This window comes from Aulonocara stuartgranti (genome assembly GCF_965226115.1).
Source record: "Aulonocara stuartgranti genome assembly, chromosome: 4".
Lineage (NCBI taxonomy): Eukaryota > Metazoa > Chordata > Actinopteri > Cichliformes > Cichlidae > Aulonocara > Aulonocara stuartgranti.
The window spans coordinates 13453183-13475646 of NC_138942.1; the positions used below are offsets into that span (position 1 = coordinate 13453183).

General features: G+C 45.4%; 1 protein-coding gene across 12 annotated transcripts in view; it reads left to right on the top strand.

The window, feature by feature from the left end:
• Positions 1 to 22464, top strand: part of bahcc1a (BAH domain and coiled-coil containing 1a) — a 61799-nt gene that overhangs the window by 9259 nt on the left and 30076 nt on the right. For 6 of the 12 annotated variants that reach the window (XM_082531284.1, XM_082531292.1, XM_082531291.1 and 3 more), the window contains exon 3: positions 19861 to 20043. In XM_082531284.1, coding sequence (XP_082387410.1) covers positions 19861 to 20043 — 183 coding nt within the window. The other 6 variants (XM_082531285.1, XM_082531287.1, XM_082531286.1 and 3 more) reach the window with 6 other exon arrangements.

Genomic DNA, 22464 nt, shown 5'->3' on the forward strand with positions numbered 1-22464 from the left:
TTTATTATTGTAATCGTTCAGTGAAAAGAACAAAAAAAAACAAAATAGGGGGGCCCTTTTGTTGTTAGCAGATTTGCGGTCAGTGACAATACTGCAAGCACACGAGTGTTATGAATGTGTGTGTGGTTATGTTTGGGTTGGTGGGTGGGTTTGCGTGTGTGTTTGTGTGTCTTGGGGTAGTGTTCTCCAGACAAACCACCCCACCCCACTAGAGCTGAGGCACCCCGTGGTTGGCTGTGAGGCCTAGACAGGTGCATTGTTAACCCTCTAACGTCTGAGCCTGTCTCTGCTGGATCTGATGTTAGTTCTCTGGCAGAATTGAATGCCACTTGGTGCGGCATGTGTAGCAGTCCCAGTTTGTGCTGCATTCACAGGAAACAGCATGCTGCTCTAATGGCGTGTTCTTTCTCCGCACAAATTAGGAGTTTTGAAAATGACAGTTTTTCGGGGTAGCTGTGCAGGCTTCACTTTCTGCTTCAGCACTAACATGTTGTAATGTCTGGATTTTTATTTTGAAACAACGATATAATTCAGCAACTGCTATGGTTTTTCTCTAGAGTTTGTCTTTATTTCCTTCACTTTCTATTTTCTGGATTCTGAGCTTCCCTTACTCAAATGACTGTAATCTATAAATGATAGTGTGCGGCAAACTGGTAGAAAAACTTTACCCACATTTCGAAGTCTGCCAGTGAAGAGAAGCAGGTGTTTGTGATGTACAGTACCATTCAATAAGATGTTCCACTTAGTATATGCAAAAAAGAAAATTGCCATTAAATATACAAGCCGTATGCCTCTGAAGAGTGTGTCAGCCCTTTTGTGAGAAAACAAAGATTAGCATCAGGAATTCCATTTTAATAAGTCTCTTGGGAATATCCAACCAGATGCCAAGTCCTCAATCCAAAAGGGACTTGTTGCACTTTCTGTCTCTCTCGCTCTGTTTTTTCCACCCTCTGTCTTGGTCTCTCTCTCTTGCATGAATATCCTGAGCTCTGCCTGACACTGATCAGAACCCCCCCAAAAACTTCTTCCTCCCCTTCTGCTTTCTGTTCAAATCACTCGTTTTGCACCATAAATTCTCTCATGCCTACACGTTTGTTCTTTGATGATCCATGTCATACCCTTTCTGCTCCTCCCTGAAGCTTCCCCACATCCTCCATTTCCCCCACCCTTTTCATATTCACCCCCCCCCCCCACCACCACCACCACCAGTTCCTCAAAATGGATTTGTTTTGTTGCCCTCCACCTCTTTCTGCATATTTTCCCCCTGCCCCCTCTGCCTGATGTGACCACTAGGCTACACTGCCTCCTCTCTCTCTGATACAGTATGCATCCCGTGGATCCGGGGTAAATGACTGGCTTTGCAGCAACAGATGTGCGTACGTCTGCTGTCGCTGCTTTGCAGTAAGGTTTTTCCTCTTGCCATGCGTGCCCACTGACCTCCCCTCTGGTGTTAGCGAGTTAAGGTTACTTTGTTTCCTCAAGAAAGAAAGAAAAAACGGACAGAGAGAGGGATGTGACGGCAAGTCTGGATGCACACTTGTCAAATGCTGTCATACACTTGCTGGTGCATTACAAATACATACGCATAAAAAACAGCATGTACACACACACACACACACACACACACACACACACACACACACACACACACACACACACACACATCATAAGCACGTCATGCAGACTCACACATCTTCCTTCCCAGGAGGCCATGGGGCCAGTGGGACAGAGCAAGCTTGAGAGTCTGGTTCATCTGTTTACATCTAATTATAGAAACAGGGCTATTTCTGCAACCACTACTCCAGCTTTTTTCATATTCCAGAGTGAGAGAGAGAAGGAGGGAGGGAGGGAGGGAGACAGTTGGGGAGTAGGAATAAAAGGAAGGTGTGAGAGAGAGACGAAGAGAGAGAGAGAAGAAAGAGGAAAAAAAACAAAGCCTTGACAGCCTTTTCTCACAATGGTGAGCGGTTATCTCATCCCCTCAGCACTGCTACAGTCTGCAGTGTCTCAGTACAGTACAACAGGACAGGGAGGGGGAGAGTGTCTTGTATTGTAAGCCCTCTCATCCTCATGTAACATGAATGTGCAAATTTATGAGAAACAAGCAACAGCAAAACAAAGCAATCGCTGTTTTCTGTTTTTTCTTTCTTTCCTTTCCCCCCTTATCCATTAGCCTTGACAGTCACCCCAATAAAAGAGAATAAATTCTGCACCCGTGCCCTGTAGGCTTTTAGTTTGACCCAGTGGAGAGCGCCGTCCATCCAAAACAGTCCAAACAAAACGAAGTAAGAGTTGATGTTTGGGATTAACGTTGTATAAAATGTATCTAGTATTAAAGAGACGGGGCCAGTGCTGTAGTTAATCCTCAAGCTTGGTGGCTGACACCCAGCTGAGTGGCTGCAGTTTGCCGGTGGGGCTGGAGCGGGGGAGGCACTGGGCTTCCTGCCTGGGGATGCCAGGTGAGAGCCAGATCAGGCCAGGGATGTGCCTCTTTTTGTTTTTTGGTTTTTTTTGGGGGGGGGGGGGCAGGCAGGCTGCAGCCTCTTGCAGGTGTTTTCATTACAAAAAAGAAAAAGAGGAAGAAGAGGAAAAAGAAAAGAGGCTGAATGCACAGCCTGTGGGATGCAACTTGAGACAGGTTCTTCCCATCCCCCCACCCTAATACATAAACTCCTACATAATGGAAATGCTTGCTTGCATACACCAAACTGCCACCACCCACTCCTTTTCCTTTATTCTCAGACGTGGCAGGTAAATTAATTGGCTGCCAGTGTGTAACATATATGCCGAGATAAAGGTGCTCTGTCTGGCCGAGGTGTAGCGTAACGACCGTAATGATAGCTCCATTGTGCTTATGTTTAGGGGGGTAGTTAGCGGCACAGCTAGCAGGGTCGTTGCCGGAGGGCTGGATAGCCTCTGATTAATAGTGGGGAATGCTTTGAAGTGACACCCAAGTGCACCCGCTCACAGGCTAATGGCAATGCCATCGGTATAGGGAGTGCTCCCTCTTCCTCAGTCTTCATTAGCTAAGTTTCCCCAGTACTCTCTCGCCACCCACGCCTTACATGCTTGCCTCTTATATAGACAGCCTTTAGGAACACTTACGTGTTTTATTCTTGCAGTTGTTCCGTGGTTTCGCTGTCATTTCTCATTCACATTTGTGTAAGGAGTTTTTTTTTTAAGGCATCGAACGTCAGCAAAGAAGAGGCCTTTACTCACAGAGTTTCACCACGAAGGTGAACTGTGTCACAGCCTAAAGACTCATGGGATTCATGTGGCACAAGTGGGACATGGCAGGGGACTGTTCCCAGGATCCACTTTGATCTGGCATGCTGACGGACGAGCTACAGCTGTGGATGTGTGTGTGTTGTAGCAGGGAGGCAGGGTTGGGTCTGTCAGCTGTTGCAGTAAAGTAAACTATTAGTGGTGGGAGAAGGCAGCGATTCCAGTGAAGAATTAGAACCAGTTCTAATTGCAGTGAGGTTGGGCTATGATTACATGCTGGCTAATGCACTGACAGACCTCTTACTTGGCTGGCTCTCAGAAAGCTGCTGAAATGGCTCGATGCCTTTTGGTTATACAGCATAATGGGAGGGTGTGTGAACACACTTGTGTGTGTGTGTGTGTTTGGTATGTGTGGGTGGCTGCCTGTGTGTATCTCTGATTAAACTTGCTTTTAAGGAGTGGGGGTTTTTTGTGCTTTTTGCATGTTTTCCCGCAAGTTTTTGCATACTTGTGCGTTTTCTGTTTGATAGCTGTGCTCCGCTTGTTTCTTGAGTGCCTGTCATTATTTGTAGTAGAAGCAACTTTTCTTTCCAAATCAAAACTCAGCTGGCACAACTGTCTCTGAACAGTACAGAAGAAGTGTGTTTTAGTGTGTTTTGAGTTTTTGTGTGTATGCCTCTGTTGTATTTGTGTGTGTGTCTGTGTATGCCCATGGGAAACGGCAATCAAAGGAGCCGTGTGGTGTAGAGATTGTATGAAAGGAGTGAGAGAGGAAACAGAGTGGCAGGCAGCTGAGAGGGCAGCATGTGGGGGTGGACAGGGGGCTGATGCAGGTGCCTAATTCTACCTCATCTCTGGGCATTTTATATTCCATCCATCTCTCTCTTCTCCAGTTCTTTATGGGGCTGCTGGTTGATAAATCCACCTGCTTCAATTACATTGCTGATTAGCGGGAATTTCTGAATAATAGCACACAGATGGATTTATACATTGTAAGCCTGTTGCTGAAGTAATCAGGTAGGACTTTTAAGAAGCTGTGCTTATTTTTCACCTCATAATTTGAATTATAATTAGGATTTTGCGTGTGTGTGTGTGTGTGTTTATTCAGGTGTAAAGGCTTCTTTCCCTTCTACAAGAAGCTCAGCAGTAAAGTGCTTAAAATCACATGATATTCCTTGCATATGGCCTGACAGTTATGGGAAATATCTGCTGTTTCTTCTTCAGACCCTTAGGCCTGTGTTGTCTGTTTTTTTATCTAGGCAGAAAAAATACAGACATCATTGTGGTTTCTCTGAGCTCTGGAGGTCAGAGAAAACATTCAACAGAGTCACAGGAATTTTCTAGTGTGTATCTGTGCTGATTACTTACTGGTTTAGTCGTGGCTCTTACATAGACTGGTGTGTTTCAAGGATTACTCACGGGATCACATGAGAGATCTTCAGGAGGCATTTTCATACAGCAGGGACCCCAAATGCAACCCCAACAACAGTCCACTGATGACTACCAGTCATAAATGTGTCATGTGTATGTTTATTCGTGTGTGGTTGTTAGGAAACAAAATGGGATGAGTTTGAGTTTATTAATTCATGTACAAGATCAGTAACGTGTCGGCTAAGCAGTGAGGTATGAGGAGCGAATTGGTCATCCTTGGTAATAGGGTATTGCGAGACTAGAATAATCTGTACACATGGAAACTGGATGGATAAATACCACGTGTGTAGCGGTAAAGTAGGCAGCTGTGTGGGAAGCAGAGGATTGTTGGGAAGAGTGGAACATGTGAGGGTTGTGCAGATGTCTGTTATTTTAGAGAGCAAATTTTCTTTAAGCTATGAGGTCCACAGTGTATTAACTCTATTGTGTGTGTGTGTGTGTGTGTGTGTGTGTGTGTGTGTGTGTGTGTGTGTGTGTGTGTGTGTGTGTGTGTGTGTGTGACTAAATGCGTGTATCCCTGTTTGACAGATCTTATTTCAGAAAGTGGAGCTGCTTTGAGGATCAATACTGACATGCTGACTGCACTCGTGCACATGCACGACGCACATACACACACTTTTTTTGGGCTCAGTGTCTCATCTGTCAGTTGTCAGTTTTCTCCAGCTCCATGGGTTCTCTTTCGAGCTAGGCAGATGGCGAACACTCAGAATGAAAGCAGATCCTAAGTCCTTTTGGATCTCCATCAGTCTCTGGGACCATCCTGCACAGGGCTCAAGTTTCTCAAGCACCGGCTGAGCCTTCCCGGCGCTCCAAACCAGCCGTTTCGTCACCTTGCTTTACCCAGCTCACGTATGTCGAGTGTAACGGCGGTTCTTTTAAGTCTCGCATCCAGCAGCAGTCCACATTAACTCACGCAAGCGCTGAAGCTAAAAAGGCTGCTGACAGTTGCTCCCATTGCTTACTCCACCTCCTCCCTACCAGTTCAACAGATACCTAATCCCAGTAGGGTATCTATGCCCCTCTGCTCTTCCAGCTTCTCACCAAGTGTGTAGCCCTACACTGCATGCATTAACCAAGTTCACCAAAGGGCATATTTCCCCACACTGGTCCATGTCTCTTACCTGAAGGAGCAGCTGCACTTCAGGGTCTACCAGCCTGTATGTTTTTATTTGAGAATGAGCAGGGTTCATTACAGCACGCTTGCTTGGACTTGCTTTTGTTTGAAGGCCGCCCTGCACCTAACTGCAAGAGATTTTTATGAGGCACGGTTCTGAGCCAGTCAGCCAGGCTGCTGTGCCACAACCAGATTGGTGGGGAGCAGTGCCATCCCACCACATACACCATCTGGGAGATTGTGCGGAGAGGAAGGGAGAAAGTTTGTGTTCTTTTGATTATGCACATATGTTTGTGTAGGTTTGTATTTGTGAACATGCAAAGGGAGAATGGTGGTTAGAGCTACTTGTGAAAGGATTTTTTTTTTTTAAAAAGGGTGAAAAAAGTTAGTCTTTTTTTAAAAGAAATTTAAGGTGGACCTTATACTGCCCCTGCCCACATCTTGTGATGTATGGGCTTGTGAAGGAAATCTCTCATTTGCCACTTTTCGTCTTTTTTTCATGTCATTTTTTTCTCTCACTCCGTCTCAGTGGAATTCAGTTTTTCTCCAGATCTTTCACTGTTTCCACAAAGCAGCAATAGAATAAGACAGAATAAGGGAGAAAGGGAAGCGAAAAGGACGGCAGCCAGAAGGAAGCCGTAGTCCTTTTTTGCGATTGGTTTAAAACCATGTTGAATAAAAGCCTTGTCGTAGCGGATATGCTTCAAGTAAATATTCATAGGTGTTGACATGCCAGCGTAACGTATTGTGTTTGTGGCAAGCAGGCATGTCGGTATGCAGTGTATACTTTCTGCTTGTAAATAATTCAAAACACTTGTTATGGTGCTGTTCCCGCTGCATTGTGGTTTGAGCATCATTGTTGACACTAATAAATGAAAAAAAAATGTGTTTGCATCTTTTGTGCAACTTTATATGGAGAACACTGCTGGCCACGGGGCTGAATGTAACTGGTTTTTGCTGCTAATATCTGCCGGTGAGCACATTACCACACTGAGGTCGCAGTCGGGTCAACTGAAGTCTGGAGCTTTTAGTGTTGGTGTGCATGTGAATGTACATTTATCATGTCTTTATGTGGACCTTACTCACTCAGGTGCTAGCTATAAATCTAGCTCACCCTTTCCTGGCCTGGTGAGGACACAGCAGGAGCCGATGGGGGTTCACCTTTTTTCTTTTCTTCTCTCTTCTTTTCTTTTCTTTTCTTTTCTTTTCTTTTCTTTTCTTTTCTTTTCTTTTACAAACATTGGAGGGGGGGGGGGGGGGTATAGGAGGCCAAAGGGTTAGACGGGAAGAGAAGACGAGAAGAGAGATAAATGAGGGAGGGGGCTTAATGAGAGCCCTGACTCACATGATTATGGGACTGGCTGATAGAAATCAGGATCTTTCTCAAAGAAGTCAATTAACCCCCTCCCCCTACTCTAATTATGCATGGATTGCTCCACTGGCTCTTTACTGATAGGGCTGCTCAGCACAGCTCAATATGCAGACTCATGCTGCCTGAGTCTGTGTTGTGAGAAGCATTTGTCAAGCTTTTTTTTTCAGTCTGCTAGCAGCCTGCTTTAAACTCAGGGTTTTTCAAAGCCATTTGTTACCCCCATTCTACTCCTCTTTACTCACCTGCTCACAGTCAGTACCAGGCAGTGCCAGTAGGGGGCTCCACCCTCAGGAGGATTCTGGTTATTAGCGTATTAGTAACTAGATGATGACTGAACTCTGTGGTCAGAGTAAATAAGCAATGTTGTAGAATGTCAACACGACCAGGCGGCTCCTTCACAGCACCCAGTGTTGACATAACTGCTCTCTTATCTGAGGAGAGCAAAGCCCATCGCCACAATAGAAAGCTATGCCAGATCAAATACAGTAAAGGCTAGAAACCACACTCTCCAAAACACAAATCCATACTCACACAGTGGCTGTGAGGGAATGCGGTGCATGTGGTAATACATACAGCACAAAACAATGGATAAAGCTGCGGTCCCAGCACAGGTTATTCGTTCTGCTAGACTGTCTGGTTTTCATGTTAACCCATTAAAATAATGGGGTGTTTAGGGTGCTGGCAGTCTGCGTAAAGAACCTGGACTCTGCTGTTATTGCTCAGCTTGGTAACGAATCAGTCTGACAGTCATAAAACACGCTTTGCCATTAAGCATCAGTGAATGAGCGGTTTAAGGTGAAGTGACAACTAATAGTTGTCTCAAAAAAAAAAGCAGAAGAAAACAAAGGACGCAGGGGAGAGGACGCAAAAAGAAAGATGTCCGTGTTTTGATTTTCAAAATCTGTGTTTAAGCACCTGTGTCACATTTGTGATCTCTGTGTCAAAACATTTCAGGAGACCTTCTTCCCCTCATTGCCTCACAGCACCCTAATAACTCTTCTTTAGTCTGCTTCCTCGCCGCTTCCCCTCCACACGCCCCTCCTCTCCATTATGGCCTCTGCCAGATCTAGACGGCGCTTGGCTCACACTGGCGTTATGATAACCTGCTGAAAGCTGTTGCTCTCCTGTGAGCATGCAGACTCCCAGCCGAGGTTTCCCTGCATCACTTTTCCCTCGTGTTCTCCGGTCAACCCCACAGCTATGACTTGCTTCATTTGTTTCATACATTCACCAAATCATTGCATGAGTTCAGACCTTTCATATAAATTTTGGCTTTCTGACCCAGCATAGGTGCTGATATATTTTATGGCCACCAATGTTAAGCATAAATTAAAGAAAAATAAGAATAGGTGCACTGTTCAAAGTAACTTTAATAGTTACTCAGGGATACTGAGTTTTTATTTGAAACCTAAAACACTGCTAGTATAGAACTATTAGACATGGCCAGTTGGAAAACATTTTTTTTTAACTTGCAGGTTTATAACTTTTCAGTATTTAGTGGTGTTTTTGTGTGACTTGTCAGTAAGTGTGTGTGATTGGAAGGATCTGCTAAGGCAAACCAAACAAGCAGCTGCAACACATCTGTTGACTTCGATCAGATGCTGCAAGCCTGTTGTAAGCCCACAAGGTCTGTTCCCTTCTTCTCTGCTATTTCTTTTATATATATATGTGTGTGTGTGTGTGTGTCCCAGACAAATACAGAGGGGAGGATAACACATGATGGCCCATAATGCCCCTCCAACATACTAAATGCGATCACTGTAAAAGTAATGGAGGACTGCAGTGGTAGCTGTTCATCCACACAGACAGGAATGAGCAGCTGATCTAGAAAAAACAATCCCCCTTCCTCCTCCGTGGTTTGACCTTGTATTTTTGCCTCTTCCACAATGAGTCGTTAAAGCCGTCAAGATAACCAGCTGGAGAGCAGAGGAGGCTAAGGTAGGTCATGGCAGGTCAGGGAACAGGAGGGGAGACAAGAGGCATTTAAATTTGTGGGGGGTTTTGTCTTTGCTGCTGCCTTGCTCTGTGTTACACTTCATCTGCTGATGTTTGTGCAATGATGAGCTCCGTTCTTTTGTAATGATGACAGGAAATGCTCTTAATTTTACTCATTTCTGCCTTTGTGGCTGCAGATGTTGAGCAGCACCGGCAGCAGCATTCCATAGATGACCGGTGTCAAGAGTTATCGCAAGATATAACTCATCTTTAAAGGCCAGTTTGGCAGCGTGATTTGGCTAAACTGGTGCATTTGAAAGTGCAGATGGATAAAGTGGGAGAGGAAGTGGTTATCTCCATGAGTCGAGAAGAGTTTTGTCATTATGGCTAAGACGTTTGGTAACAAGAGAAGTCAAGGTGATGCATGTGAGATTATACACTGTGTTCTTTACAAGGTGATACTGTATAATGTTTGGCCTTGGCTACCCAGGTGCCTCGCTTCCCCTTGTCTGTAGGTTATCAGAACAAAACTGCTTGCATTTGTCTTAGCCGAACGCTACAAGAATTAAACATTTTTCCTTTGTTCCCCCTGTGAACCAACAGCAAATTACATTCAGGGCTGCAGAAAGACCTTGGACTGGCTGGTGCAGCGGTTCCCGGCTCTGTTATCTGCACTGTTCTGCTCTGTGCGTCTGACAGGCTACATCAAAAAGAGAGAAGCCAGAGCAGGGAGCTGCCTTCTGTTTCTCTCACAGACATCAGACTTTATCATATTACAGGACAATCCAAGAGAACTTGGAGGACAGCAGCAACGTAGTGACTCCAACCAGACCCCTGATGTCCGGGACTGCTCTGCATGACCTAAATGAGGTGCCAGGCTACAGACGGAGGGAGGGAGAAAAGATGGGAAGACTGGGGAGAACAGGACATTCCGACGAGTCCTCGTTGCCGTTTGAATGCTAGGATGTTGATTTATGGGTGACTCTGATATAGGGAGGGGCTAACCCCATAAAACAAGATGTTCATTACACTTTTGGACCTTGTGAACACTGATGGACAAACAAGAGCAGAGAAACGGAGCGCAAATGGGACAAGAGAGTGGGAGGAAAAGTGATTTTTAAAGAGAAAAAAAACTGAAAATGAAGAGAAAGTGTTTCCATTTTGAAGCATGTGGCTGACGCCAACTGAGGGAAGAGACCGAGGTGATGAGGGAGGACAGAAATATGGAACTGAGCAGCAGGGGGATGGAGGGAGAGTGATGTGGGATGATGGAGAGGGTGTGAGGACGGAAAAGGAAAACTGAGAAGGGGAATGAGTGATGGGGCTCGAAGGAGCAAATGGAGAAGAAGGGATGAAAGTGAAAAAGGGAAGACAGCAGGCAAAATTTGCTCCAATGAATTGAGCTGCTTGCAGATTTATGTGGTGTTGTGGTTATCATTGTGCATGAACCAAAGGAGATGGGGAGACTCGAGCAATGCGACGCCCAAGCGTGAGCGTGCGTTTATCTGTGTATGCATTGCAGTGCACTTTTATTCTCCCTCAGCACGTTGCCCATGTCTCCTCCAAAGCAAACTAACTTCTGAATTTGACAGAACCCTCGCCTGTGGTGAGGTAACATCCACCAACATCCACACTACACTTTTCCAAAGTCTATCTACCTAGCACTGCTGGTTGAGAGAAGAGAGGATTAGACCACCCAGGACTGGGTAGTCAAAGCACCGCTTTGATGTGGCACGAGCATATGTGCAGTGCATGGGTACAATCTCTGCTAAAACACACTCGCAAAACACAGTTTTACTGCCTCCTGTGCGGCATCATTACTCCTCGTCAGTGGAGCGGTGGGATGCTCAAAAAGAGAAGGAGAGCGAGAGCGAGAGAGACGCAGCCACCTCCTGTGCCAGGCACTGCCAGGCTGAAATGCTGGAGCCGTATGGTCACCCTGAGGGAGGGGAAACCTGCCCGGTCTAACCACATCTCAATTAACCAATTAAGTTCAAAAGTTAACAGGGTACTAATTAGAGAATAGTGCTGAATCCTTGTTTTAATCTCTCTTTTTTCCCCACTACGAGGCATGTCTGTGTCCGTGACCTGGCTGGCTGAGCTTTGCCTGCGTCGGCTGAAACATGGCACGCAAGCTGCCGTTAGTCACCCATCCATCCCCATGGCCAGAACATAAAACCAATGGATTTAGAAGGATCAGTCATCAGCTGTAAAACAAACCAGATTCAGAGCATTCCATCTGATCTTTCCAGTGAAACAGGAGGACCATGAAAATCCCATTTTTGGATCTAGAGTTTTCAGAGACCTGTGAGTGAATATTCACAAATGAAGGATCGTTTTTAGTCATAGCTAACGTGGCTGTTTCCTGCTCATCCGGCTTGTATTTGTTCCTGCAGATGGGCTTTAATGGATGCCAAATGGGAGGTTTAGTGCCTCACTATTGGCCTGTTGGAGTCTCTTTTTTAACACCATCATATTAAATGACTTGCGTTTAGGACTCAAGGCAACGGCGTGCTCCTGTCGTTGACAATATGCCTCGGGCAGAAAGTGTTTGTAACACACCGCTAAAAGTATAAATTTTATCCCCGCATTAAAGGAGGAGAAGAGGGGCTGCTATATTGGCTGCTACCACCAATAAAAAGATATGTGGGCTGTATGACACAATTGTAGTAAGGCGGCTTTGAGCCCCGGAGCCAAACATGGTGTGTTTAGAATCAGGCTGACAGCTCGATATAGAGAGAGGTGAGAAAGCCTTCTTTGACTCTGCTCTGCTTTCTAACGGGGAATTATTATTTTTTCTGTCTGTTTGTTTTTTGGGATTTGGGGAGTGGTGGTATTTAATGACCCATGCAATTCAAGCTCCTGAATGATTGGTAGGATGATTAGCTGTTTGTATTTCTGAGTGTGTGCGTGTGTGAATGAAGAAGAGGCTGAATAAGTCTTGGATGTCAGAAAGCAGTTTGAGGGGTGAAGGACTCCCTTGTCGTATGCGAGGCCCTGGAGGATTCCTCCCCTCTTCCTCTCTTCCTCCTCCTCCCTTGTTCGCCCCCTGAATCTCATCTCTTCCTCTGTGAGATCCACAATGCTGGGAAGAAATGTGTCATTAACAGGGGAGACCAAAATAATGTTTATGGGCTCAAGCAGCACTGAAATCATTTTCCATATCAGTGCAACTGCATGGGCCCTGTGGGGGAGTAAATCTGATTTTCTCCTCCCTGTGCCAATGGGAAACATCATGGGAAAGAAAACAGATTGGATTGTTAGAGAGATGGCCTGACGCAGCTGTGGGCGGCTCTTTTTGTGTTTGGGTGTGCTGCTGCTGTGTGCGTATATCATAAAGACAGGATCAACCAGAGAAGGGAAGAGAAGGCAAAATAAAAATGTGGATGTTAGCGTGAATCTGTGGATGAGAGAACGAGCCCCACTATGGGAATCGCAATTTCATGCCTCGGGAATAAAGAGCTGGGATGCAACAAATGACCCTCGTGGAACAATGGGTCAGTTAACAAGCACAACCACCAGTTTGGTCTGGACACATCAAATGTCCTGTAGAAGTTACAAGGAGTAAAGTAGTTCCAACTAAATCTGATGCCTTTTATGCCCGTTCCATAAGAAACATTTGCATTTTATCCACGTAGCCAAGAGGGAAAAAAAGGAATAGGTTTAGTAAAGCGTGGAGGGAAGTTTAATAAAGTAAAATGCTGACGGAAATAACTATGTGCTTTGAGAGAAAACACTTCGTAATGAGAAAACTGCTTGAGTAATTTGCACTTCCTGTTACATCATGAACACTTAAGTTCTCACAGAAAGGACAGAAACGAGCAAAAGCAGAATGCGGTGATTTCGTGTTGTGGTTTTCTTGTATGTTCTCTTAAATCTCTGTTGTGGGACTAGGTAAAGAGAGTGTGCATGTGTGGGTGAGTATAAAAGGAAGGTAATGGGCCTTGAGCTCATTTGGCCTGGCCTGGTGCTGTTGCTGTTTCGAATCTGTCCTCCCACCTTCCGAGTCCCGGACCTGGAATGTCTGCTTGTTCTCCACAGATGAGGCCAGTGACTCAGCAAACAACTGCACTTTCACATGGCTCACAGCAAGGGTCTAAGTGATGAGCCCAAACCTTTGCCTGAGGCTATTAATATTTTAATAGCAATAAACAGTGAGTAGCATTAAACCTTAGCACTGCACTTTACCCTTCATCGCCCCGCTCTTACCCCAGTTTTTTACTCCGCTCTAGCTCTCACCTGCAATCTTCACCGCTTAGCACAATCTCACTTTGACAGTCAGATGTCTGATTGTCTCTTAAACAACACTTCCTGGCCCGCTCCCCAGAAAATAGCCATGAAATTTCAGTCTGTCTTCTTTATTTACTTTGCCCATAACACACCTCTTCAGCAGGAACTCTATCAGACATTGATATCTCTTTCTGTTGGCCCCCTCCTGCCCCTCATACCAGTGTTGGCACAGCGGCTATGGAACTGAAGAGGAAGCTCCTTTTTGATAAAAATAAACCTTTCTGAAAAAGAGCTTCATGAATGATTAATTGTGATAAACATGACGTGCTGTACTCCTTGAAATGGCAGCCTGGCCAGGTACCTAGACACATGTGATGCTGGCTTTTGCAGTTTTGCAAACTGCTGTATAAACAGTGAAAAGGTTCGAGGAGTAGAATAGATAAAGAGAGACGCTGGTGGCATGTGTGCACATTTTCTCCCGTTTTCTCTTTAGCGTGGCATGTGTGGCTCCATTGTTATGTTCGGGCTCCCTGCCAAACTTGAGTGAGCCAGTTGGTCTAATTTGTTTAGGATTAGAATCTCTTATCCATATCATGTCGACTTCTATATTGTATAAACAGCTGGGTGAAGTGGCAGGGGTTCTTCAGCTGACCTCTCCAGGCCAATTTTATTTGCATTGTACTCATGCAAAGAATTCCCAGAATCCCTTTTACCCCGTCATCACTTCAGTAGTGAGAGAGTGGCTGACCACGAAGCCACTCAGCAAACACAGGCTGTCAACTTGAGCGAGACGACCACCATACGGATGCACAATCGCACACACAAAGGATCACATATGTTCATAAACACACACACACATACTCCCACACGCTCTCTGCTGATTTCACTTTGAAAGTTTCTCACAGTTCCTCGGTCTCTTATCTACTCTAAACTCTCACCCCTTTCCCCTCCTCTGGATGTTGCATGTAGTAACGAGGCTTTCTCACTCTCTTTCGCCATCCATTCTTATAACTGGTTCTCTTTCTCCCACCCCCACACTGACCACATCCACTAAACTCACTCCACAGGCACGCAGTGTGGAGAGTGTTGGAGGCGTCCGCTGCTGGCACTTTCCCCCACCCCTGCACTGGGCCCAGGTCCAGGACTGGACTGCCTGCTCGCTCTCTCACTCTTTCTCTCCCTCACTTCAGTATACTTCTGATCCTCCTGCAGTAGCCCACTCCCCCAGTCCCACCATCAAGCCTAACATCGACACAGAAAGAAAAAAGTCAGGGAGGTGGGAGTTTGTAAAGCAGGGGGCAAGTTAAGAAGAGGAAGGGGAAAAAAACTTGCTACAGCCATTCTGAAGTGAGGAGGAATTTGGCTACCAGTTGCACTAATGTTTTCAAGATGACTTTGACTGTTTGAAGGAAATCCCCCCACTTTAGTAGCCATTTGAAATTCCATCTGTGTTTTATTGTGAGGAAGTAGGTGCTGGGTTAGTCAGCGGCCCTCCAGGGTAGCAGTGCAGTCTGTCTGGGGCTGCTGATGTGTACAGTTGCCCAATCCAGTCTGTGTTACTGGAGGGTCAAAAACTAAGTCCTGTGTTTGAGTGAATGTGTATGTGTGGAAAGTCTGGCTGGCTTCTTCTTGGGCGTCTGAATTCCTGGGCAGAACATGGAACTACATTAGTAGGAAACTCTGATGAAAAAGACACTGAAGTGGGAGTGAAGTTCGCTTACCAACGAGCATCCTGCTCAGTATGTTTTTACTTGGTAAGTAACTCTTCAAATGTCTGTTTCTTCCTTGCTGTTTCCTACTTTCATAGTGGGTTCTTTCGTAAACAAGTGCTAAAGAAACAAGCTGCTACAATTTACAGCTAAACACAGAAATTCTTAAATGTCTGATATAATATAAAACCTAGCTTACCAGTATATGTTCTGTCGCGTTTCTTTCTGTGTTAAAGCAGTGCCAGTAACTAGCAGCTCCTGGAAGAAGTACATTTATATTTATTTTCCCTTGAATCACCAATCTGATGTTAATTTCATTCATTTAAGACAAGAAGGGGAGTGTGTATTTTCTGTCAGAGGACATGACTGAGAGAGTGAGAGAGAGTACAGCTGCCACATGGCACTGACCGTTCACTGAGCGACCTAAACTGCTCACAGACTCTCTGATACGAGCTCTTATAAACTGGTTGTGTGTCTGTGTGTTTTTATTCTCTGGCATTTCTTCTTCTGCTTCTTCCCTCCACTCTGTAGCACTTGGTGATCACTGAGCTGTGGAGAGCAGGTTGATGCAGTCACATCTGCAATTTTCTTTCCGTCTCTCTTCTCCTCGCGTCACCATCACTCTCACTTCTCATTGTGCGTCTGGCTTCTTTGTCTAGACGACACGTCCATCCGTCCCTTCGGGCTGCGGTCTGTGAATAAGACGGAGGGCTTTAGACTGCCTTGGCTTGTTTTTCAAGAGCAGACAGAGAAATATGATCCAAGGTGAAATAAATGTACTTCTTCTTCTTCTTCTTCTTCTTCTTAGAGGCGTAGTTGTAGATCCCCATGTGCTCCCTCACATGCTCATAAACACAAGCGCATGTGGATGGGCGTCTGCCTCTTCAGGAGAAATTTTTGATCTGATTCCCAGCGTTGAAAAGAACAAGATGTTGTGGGTGGGTGCTTGTTGTCTTCCTAGCTTTTTTTTTTCCTTTTACCCCATCACTTTGTGGTCCACATGCAGATGAGATTGTATTATGCTTCGTCAAGGCCCCAAATTACCCCGAGTTGTATGATGACATCACATCCTCCCCTCAACTTGACAATTGAAACCTGTTTAAATTCACTGGACGAGTGTGTGTTTGATTGCAACTGTGACCTAAGTGGGGTTTCAAGGTAGACTGGCTGTTCTTGCTGAGCAGCATGCTGACCAACTGCATCTGCCCACTGCTGTTGTAATGGCTCGTATTCAGCCTCCTTGCCTCGAGCGCTGTTTCTCTTTCGTTCCCATGACAACTGGGCCTTCGTTCTCCTAGCTACGCCTCCCTGCCTGCTGCTCACTCCGTGCCGCCCTCAGGGGCCCATGCCTGGGCCCACATTATTGTGTGTGCATGCATGTATATTTTTGTTGTTGCACGCAAACTGGTCTCCTTCACCCTTGCACACCAACGCCGGAGCAAAACAGTAGCACTAGTTAACACTTCCATCTCCGGAGGTTCTGCGGCATTTGTGTTTGTTTCTCTGGATCTATGTGAACACAACTGTGTGAGTTTGAGTGTTGGGATGTGGTGTTGAGATGTCAGGAAGGGAGGTGGGTTTCCCCTTATCCCGGTGTCCCCTTCTCCTTTAATTCCCTAATAGGATTAATCTTCATCTCTGTCAGGGATCGGTGCCGATTAGGATGCACATGACCCGATTTTCTTAAGAGCGCATACAACTGCACTGCTGGCTCCACTTAGGAACTGGAGAAATAAATAAACACAGTTTAGAGAAAACACACAGGCGAAGAAAACATAACTTTTACAAGGAGGCGGTGGAGCAACGGCTAAGTCACTATTTATTACACCACTAAAACTGTAATAGTAAGTCGAGCAGTGGTGCCGTCATGGCTCAGACTTTTATTCCACTTGTTCTGCACTGCTTTAGTTGGCATCCGAAGTGAAAGAAAGGTGAAAAACCAGCCCACTTTTATAACCTATGTGCTTTCTCACCGACACCTCTGATTCATTAGGATTTAAATGGGTTCAGGGAGGGCATTGTATTAACGCAGCGTGAGTGGAGTTTGTGTTTTCTAAACAAGAGTATGAAAATTTGAAGAAAAAAAAAGAAGCAGGAATTTGTGTGGCGTCATGCACAGCATACTTTTGGTAAGGGGGCAACTATAACACTAAGGGAGAGGTTATTTAGTGTGATTGACAGGTTGAGGAGTCTGCCAACCACTAACTCTCACCTGCTACAGTTTACATCAGTCCTTCACCAAGTGAAGATGCCATGGCCAAACTGGACCACTGGAAGGTCTGATTTGGTTGTGCTGTGGGAAGGGCTTGTGGTTTGATTTGATCCAAGACCCTTCTGAGGTTTTCATTCAATCCCTTTCTCCCTGAACACAGGCTTAAACTTCAAAGATCTCCTTGCCCGACATCTACACATCCCCTTTTTAATGTATTGTCCTTCTCCTTTCCTTGTCTTTCTGGCAGAGGCTCTCTCCTCACTGCGTTAAGAGGGGCTTTGCAGCCTCTCTCTGTCACTCTATGTCTCTCTCACCCTTTCTCCCTCTCTCACTCTGAGGCAAGGCTGTTAATAATGCAGGAGGATTAGCTGATTTATGTGAGCCGGAGGCACTGAGGAAAGCTGGGGTTCCTGGGGGCGACAGGCAGAAGAGGGGAGGGGGGCAATGAGTGTGCAGCATGGAGGGCGGTGACATACAGGAACCCGACGTGTCTGGATGATGAAGGTTGGATGTGTGCCTGGTGAGCATGCTGGCCATAATCCACCCACCCACCCCCCACCTCCACTGGCCCCCGACACCCACTCTGAACTCCGCAGAACCGTGCCAGGAGCCCTCCACAGGGACCAAGTGATAGGAGGTGGCAGCAGAGGGGAATGGGGACTGATACAGAGCAAAAGGAGAACAGCATGGATAGTGTAGCATGTGACCAGGCTACTTGACAGTGTCTCCCATCATCATGTGAAATGTTGCTATAGACAATTGAAATCTGATTAAATAGAAGATTTTTGCTACCATGTGATTTAGGAGATGTAGTCTCATTATTTTGTTCCAATGTTTTGTTATTAGAAGTGGATCTAAATAAAAACCTCCAGCCCAATTTTACAGGCTTAGACTAAGATAACCTGATAATCCAGATAATCTACAGCAAAAGAGAAATGAATCACAACACACTTTGGCTTCATTTCTTTCTGTGATCAAATTTCAGAGACCTCCAAGAGTGTCGCTGCATCCACATGCGCACAAACACACACACACACGCAGGATTGGTTGTAAGGTAGTTTTTCGAGGCAGGGCGCTGTAAGGTTGGGGATCGTGGGGGATTTCCACCTGTCTGGGGCGGTGGTACCAAGTGTGACAGAGGTGCTTTTGTACGTGTTGTGTGTTTGTGCGCGCACGCCTCTGCATGCTTCTGTGCTCTGGCCTATGAGCCATAGGCTATTCGGTGCAAAAGCGAGAAGCAGACTGATGGGTTTATCCCTGCTGTCTGCCCAGAGGATGTGCTCACTCACTGGCTGGCTGATTAAGGCTCCCACACAATTGTTCTCACACTCCCAGAAAAAGAAAAAAAAAAGGATCGATGCATGTTTGGACTGATTCATGCTCCAAGAAAATCAAATCACTCAGCATTCCTTGGGAGATCAGCTTGTCATAAGAGGCTCATAATGAATTTCTACTGTGTCGCTCTCCCCGTGTTTTGGTGTGCGCGATATACGATACACTAATGTGTGTCTGAGCATGTATCTGCATGTGTGCTCTCATACAGGCAACTTCATACATATGCATGAGACTTCACGGTGGTGTGACTTGGGGGAAATGAATGCGCAAAGAGCTGGGCACCCGGGCCCCTCGCTCAAGTGCACTGGCGGGCGCGTAATGGGAATGCAATTTAAGCAGTGGTTAATCAGTGTGTTTTCTCCAGCTTGCCCAGCAATGCATAATAGACAATCAGCCCCCAGTCATACGGGCGTTGCTACAAATGGTCAATTACTCATCATAGTCTTGTTAAACACACAGTTCAGCCAGCCAGGGACAGATTGCTCTGCTGGTGCCATTATTATGGTAAAGAACAAAGCAAAGCAATGCTAGAAACAGGGAAAGAGGGAGGGAAGGAAGAGACAATGAGGATTTGGAAGAGGCATGGTGTATTTCTGCACATCAAAATGGGACAGAGGAGGGGACGAGAAGAGTGAAGACAGCTTTTGTAACAAAGCAGGAGGAAGGAGAAAGGAGTGAAACACCGAAATGGAACCAGAGAAGAAAGAAGAGCACGGGATTGTCAGCGTCACGCAGAGAAAAAGCAAGACTGAAAGAAAACCAGACAGAGAGGAGGTGAAATGGAGCAAAGCAATAAAAGAGATTGAGGGCATGAAAGTGAGAGATGGAGAGCCCAAGATAATGGAGGGAGGGAGAGAAATTGAGAAAGGGACACTGGGGAGCAGGAGCAAAAGTGTGTGAGAGCGAGAGGGAGAGAGCCTGAGAAAGTGTGTACTCAGCTGTGAGATGAGACCTCTGTCTGCCCATGGGGAGAGGTGGTGTGAGGGGAGAGAAGACGAGGGAAGAGGACTCTGCTGACAGTGAGGGGGAGGAGAGTCTCACACTTTCTCTCTGTCACACACATACGCTCTCTCACTCATTCAGCCTCTCCCGAGAGCAGCGATCACATTTGCCTGGCTTAATGATTCTACCAAAAAAAGAGAAGAAAAATATGTATATATGAGTGGGCCTCACACTGAGATGCAAAGCTATTCTTGTTGTTTTTCCTTTTTAGTCACACTCACTGTCCCAGTGTACACACACTCCCAATTCTAACCATTCTTCTCTCTCCTTACCTTTTGTTCCTGTGGGAATGCAGGCAGTGGATTGATGGGCAATTCTTCTGCCTCCTTCATGGGGACCTTTCTGGCCAGTAGTCTGGGTTCCCCTCCTTCCCACCCGTCTCATCCCTCCCGGCCGCCCTCCTCGCCCTCTTCGCCCTCCTTCCGTGGCGGACCCCACTCGAGCGCCTCGCAAATCTGGTTTCCCCATTCGCATGAAGGTACCTCAAATCACACATGTACACAAACACACAGCCCCTCATCTGACCGCACCATCTGGATGAGGTGATATTTATGTCCTGGCATTATTGGAGGCAGCTTTGCACGGTGTATTGTTACTCTGATATTGTATATTTTTGTGTCGCGCTAGGTTTGCACCAAAGTATGGCTTATAATCGTCTGGGCTCCAACCCTTTTATTTATGCACTAAAATAGGCCCACACCCAGCATGTTTGGGATAGAGCACTGTGCCACGGTTTTCTGGATACAGACACAGGGTTAAAGGTTCAGCCACAGAATCTTGCGGTATTCGATTCATGTCAGCAGGAATGTCACTCAGGGCCCTCTGAAGCAGCACATGCGACTGTGTGCCAGTAAAAAAAAAAAAAGTTGCAGTGATTGCAGAGCTTTCAGCCGGTGTCTCCATCACAGTCTTAAAAAGGTTCCCACCAATCAGAATTACTAAACCCTTACTCGACACACACGCACATACACTCACAAACCAACTTCAACACCTCATATTCTGTCTCCATACAGCCAGGAAGTCAGATAACGATAAAGCTGAGGGATTAATGAAGTTGGGTGTTTCAGGAATTAATTGGGGTGACAGATAAACACAAGACAAATCATCTTATTAATATATTAACGTAAGGTCAGCTTTTCTGTGTCTTCACCTTCAGATTTACATCTTGCTAATTACGCACTGTGATGGCCACCTAAAATTACCTGGTGAATCACAATCCTGGATGGACTCTTGTTATTTCAGCCCCCGGTTATAATATATTTATTATCTAAGAATAGCCCAGATGTTATTGGTGGGGAGACCAGTGGGAAGTGTTTCTTTTCTCTCTTTTTTTTTTTGAAATTCGTGGTCACTCATCAGCGGCACCCCACCTGCATGTTATGTGTCCAGGGATGATTAAGTGGATTACAGCTGAGATGCTGTATTGTCATGAAGATTGTTAAGTCATATGATATCTCCCAGCAACTTCCTTGCTCTGATGCCCCGGGCACCAGGCCGCTGACTCAGTGGACAGATGCTACACCAGATTAAACTCTAGACTTCTCCAAAATATTAGCTCCGGCGTCAGCCCAATCTCAGACATTTCCCTCCAAACTCATTTTGTAAGCATCAGTGTTTCCTTTATCTTATACTTTCTAGGTTTCATTGTCAAACACTTTCTTCTTGTGGAAAAGTAAAATAATATTAAGAGTGATGAAGATAATGCCAAGCCTAATAAAAGTAATGGAGGTGATTATGACTGGGATTATTACTCAGTTGGCAATGGAGGCCATTATCTCTATTGCAGTTTAATTGCATATAACGCACTAAGAGCATGATTGAATCCAGACTGTTCATCAACCACATTCAGCTGTTCCCTCCTCAAGATAATTGCATATTGTCTTTTTCCTGTTTTGCATAAAAAGCAAGTCATCAAAATGAGCGGCACAATTACCCAGACTCTCGCCTTCTCTCGCCGGGTGTCAGCAGAACCCCACCAGCATCAGAGCAGGCATTGACTTGTGCTTGTGTCGGTGCATTAGTGTTTCGCTTGTAACCTCAAAGAAGTGCTGTGTTTTTATTTTTTTTTCTTCTTCTTCTTTTTCTCTGTTTTTAAAGTGGCTGCATGCATGCATATCTAAGCAAAGCAGTTCAAATTTGTATTCGAAAACGATTTTACGATTTGCACGTTTCTGGCATATACCTGTCATTGCGCGGAACGTCTTTGTTTCCGCTATTCCTCTGACACATTTTTCTGCAGATTAAAAGCCCAAAATCTATCACGTAACAAGCAGATGAGAACAATTATCTCCTTTGCTTGCTAACTAGTCACTTAGTGGGGATAAACAATGGACTGTGGCTATATGGAGCAGGCTAATCACATTTATTTTTTATTACTCCTATTTGGTGAGTCAATTAAGAATTAATTCCTCTTTTCAATATAATAAGTTTTGCGGGCATTTGAAATGAGTTGGTGATAAAGAAAAGCCACATAAAATGTAAGATGGATATTATTTTTGCTCCATTAAGCCCGGAGAAAACAGCAAAAATGTTCAGAAATGCAGCATTCTTTCAAGGTTTCAGCACCCAGATGTACCAGCATTACACTTCTTTTACTGATTATGCGGGCTGTTACAAAAATTTGAATATTTTAACCTTATGCATTGACCCTAAACATATCCATGGAAACGCCCCTACTTTGGCTACTAAAGTAACAAAATATCCCATCGCAAACTTTCAACCTCAGTTTCTCAGGTTGGCTAAAATAAGAGGGAAAAAAAGGTCTCTCAACTTCAGCTGCCCTGGCATGGGCAGTAGTCTGGACGTGCTTTCCTGTCAGTTTAGGCTCCTTTAAATGACACTGGCGGTAAGGATAACTTTGGCAAAGGCTTGGTTAAAGATTTATTGTTTTGGGAAAAGG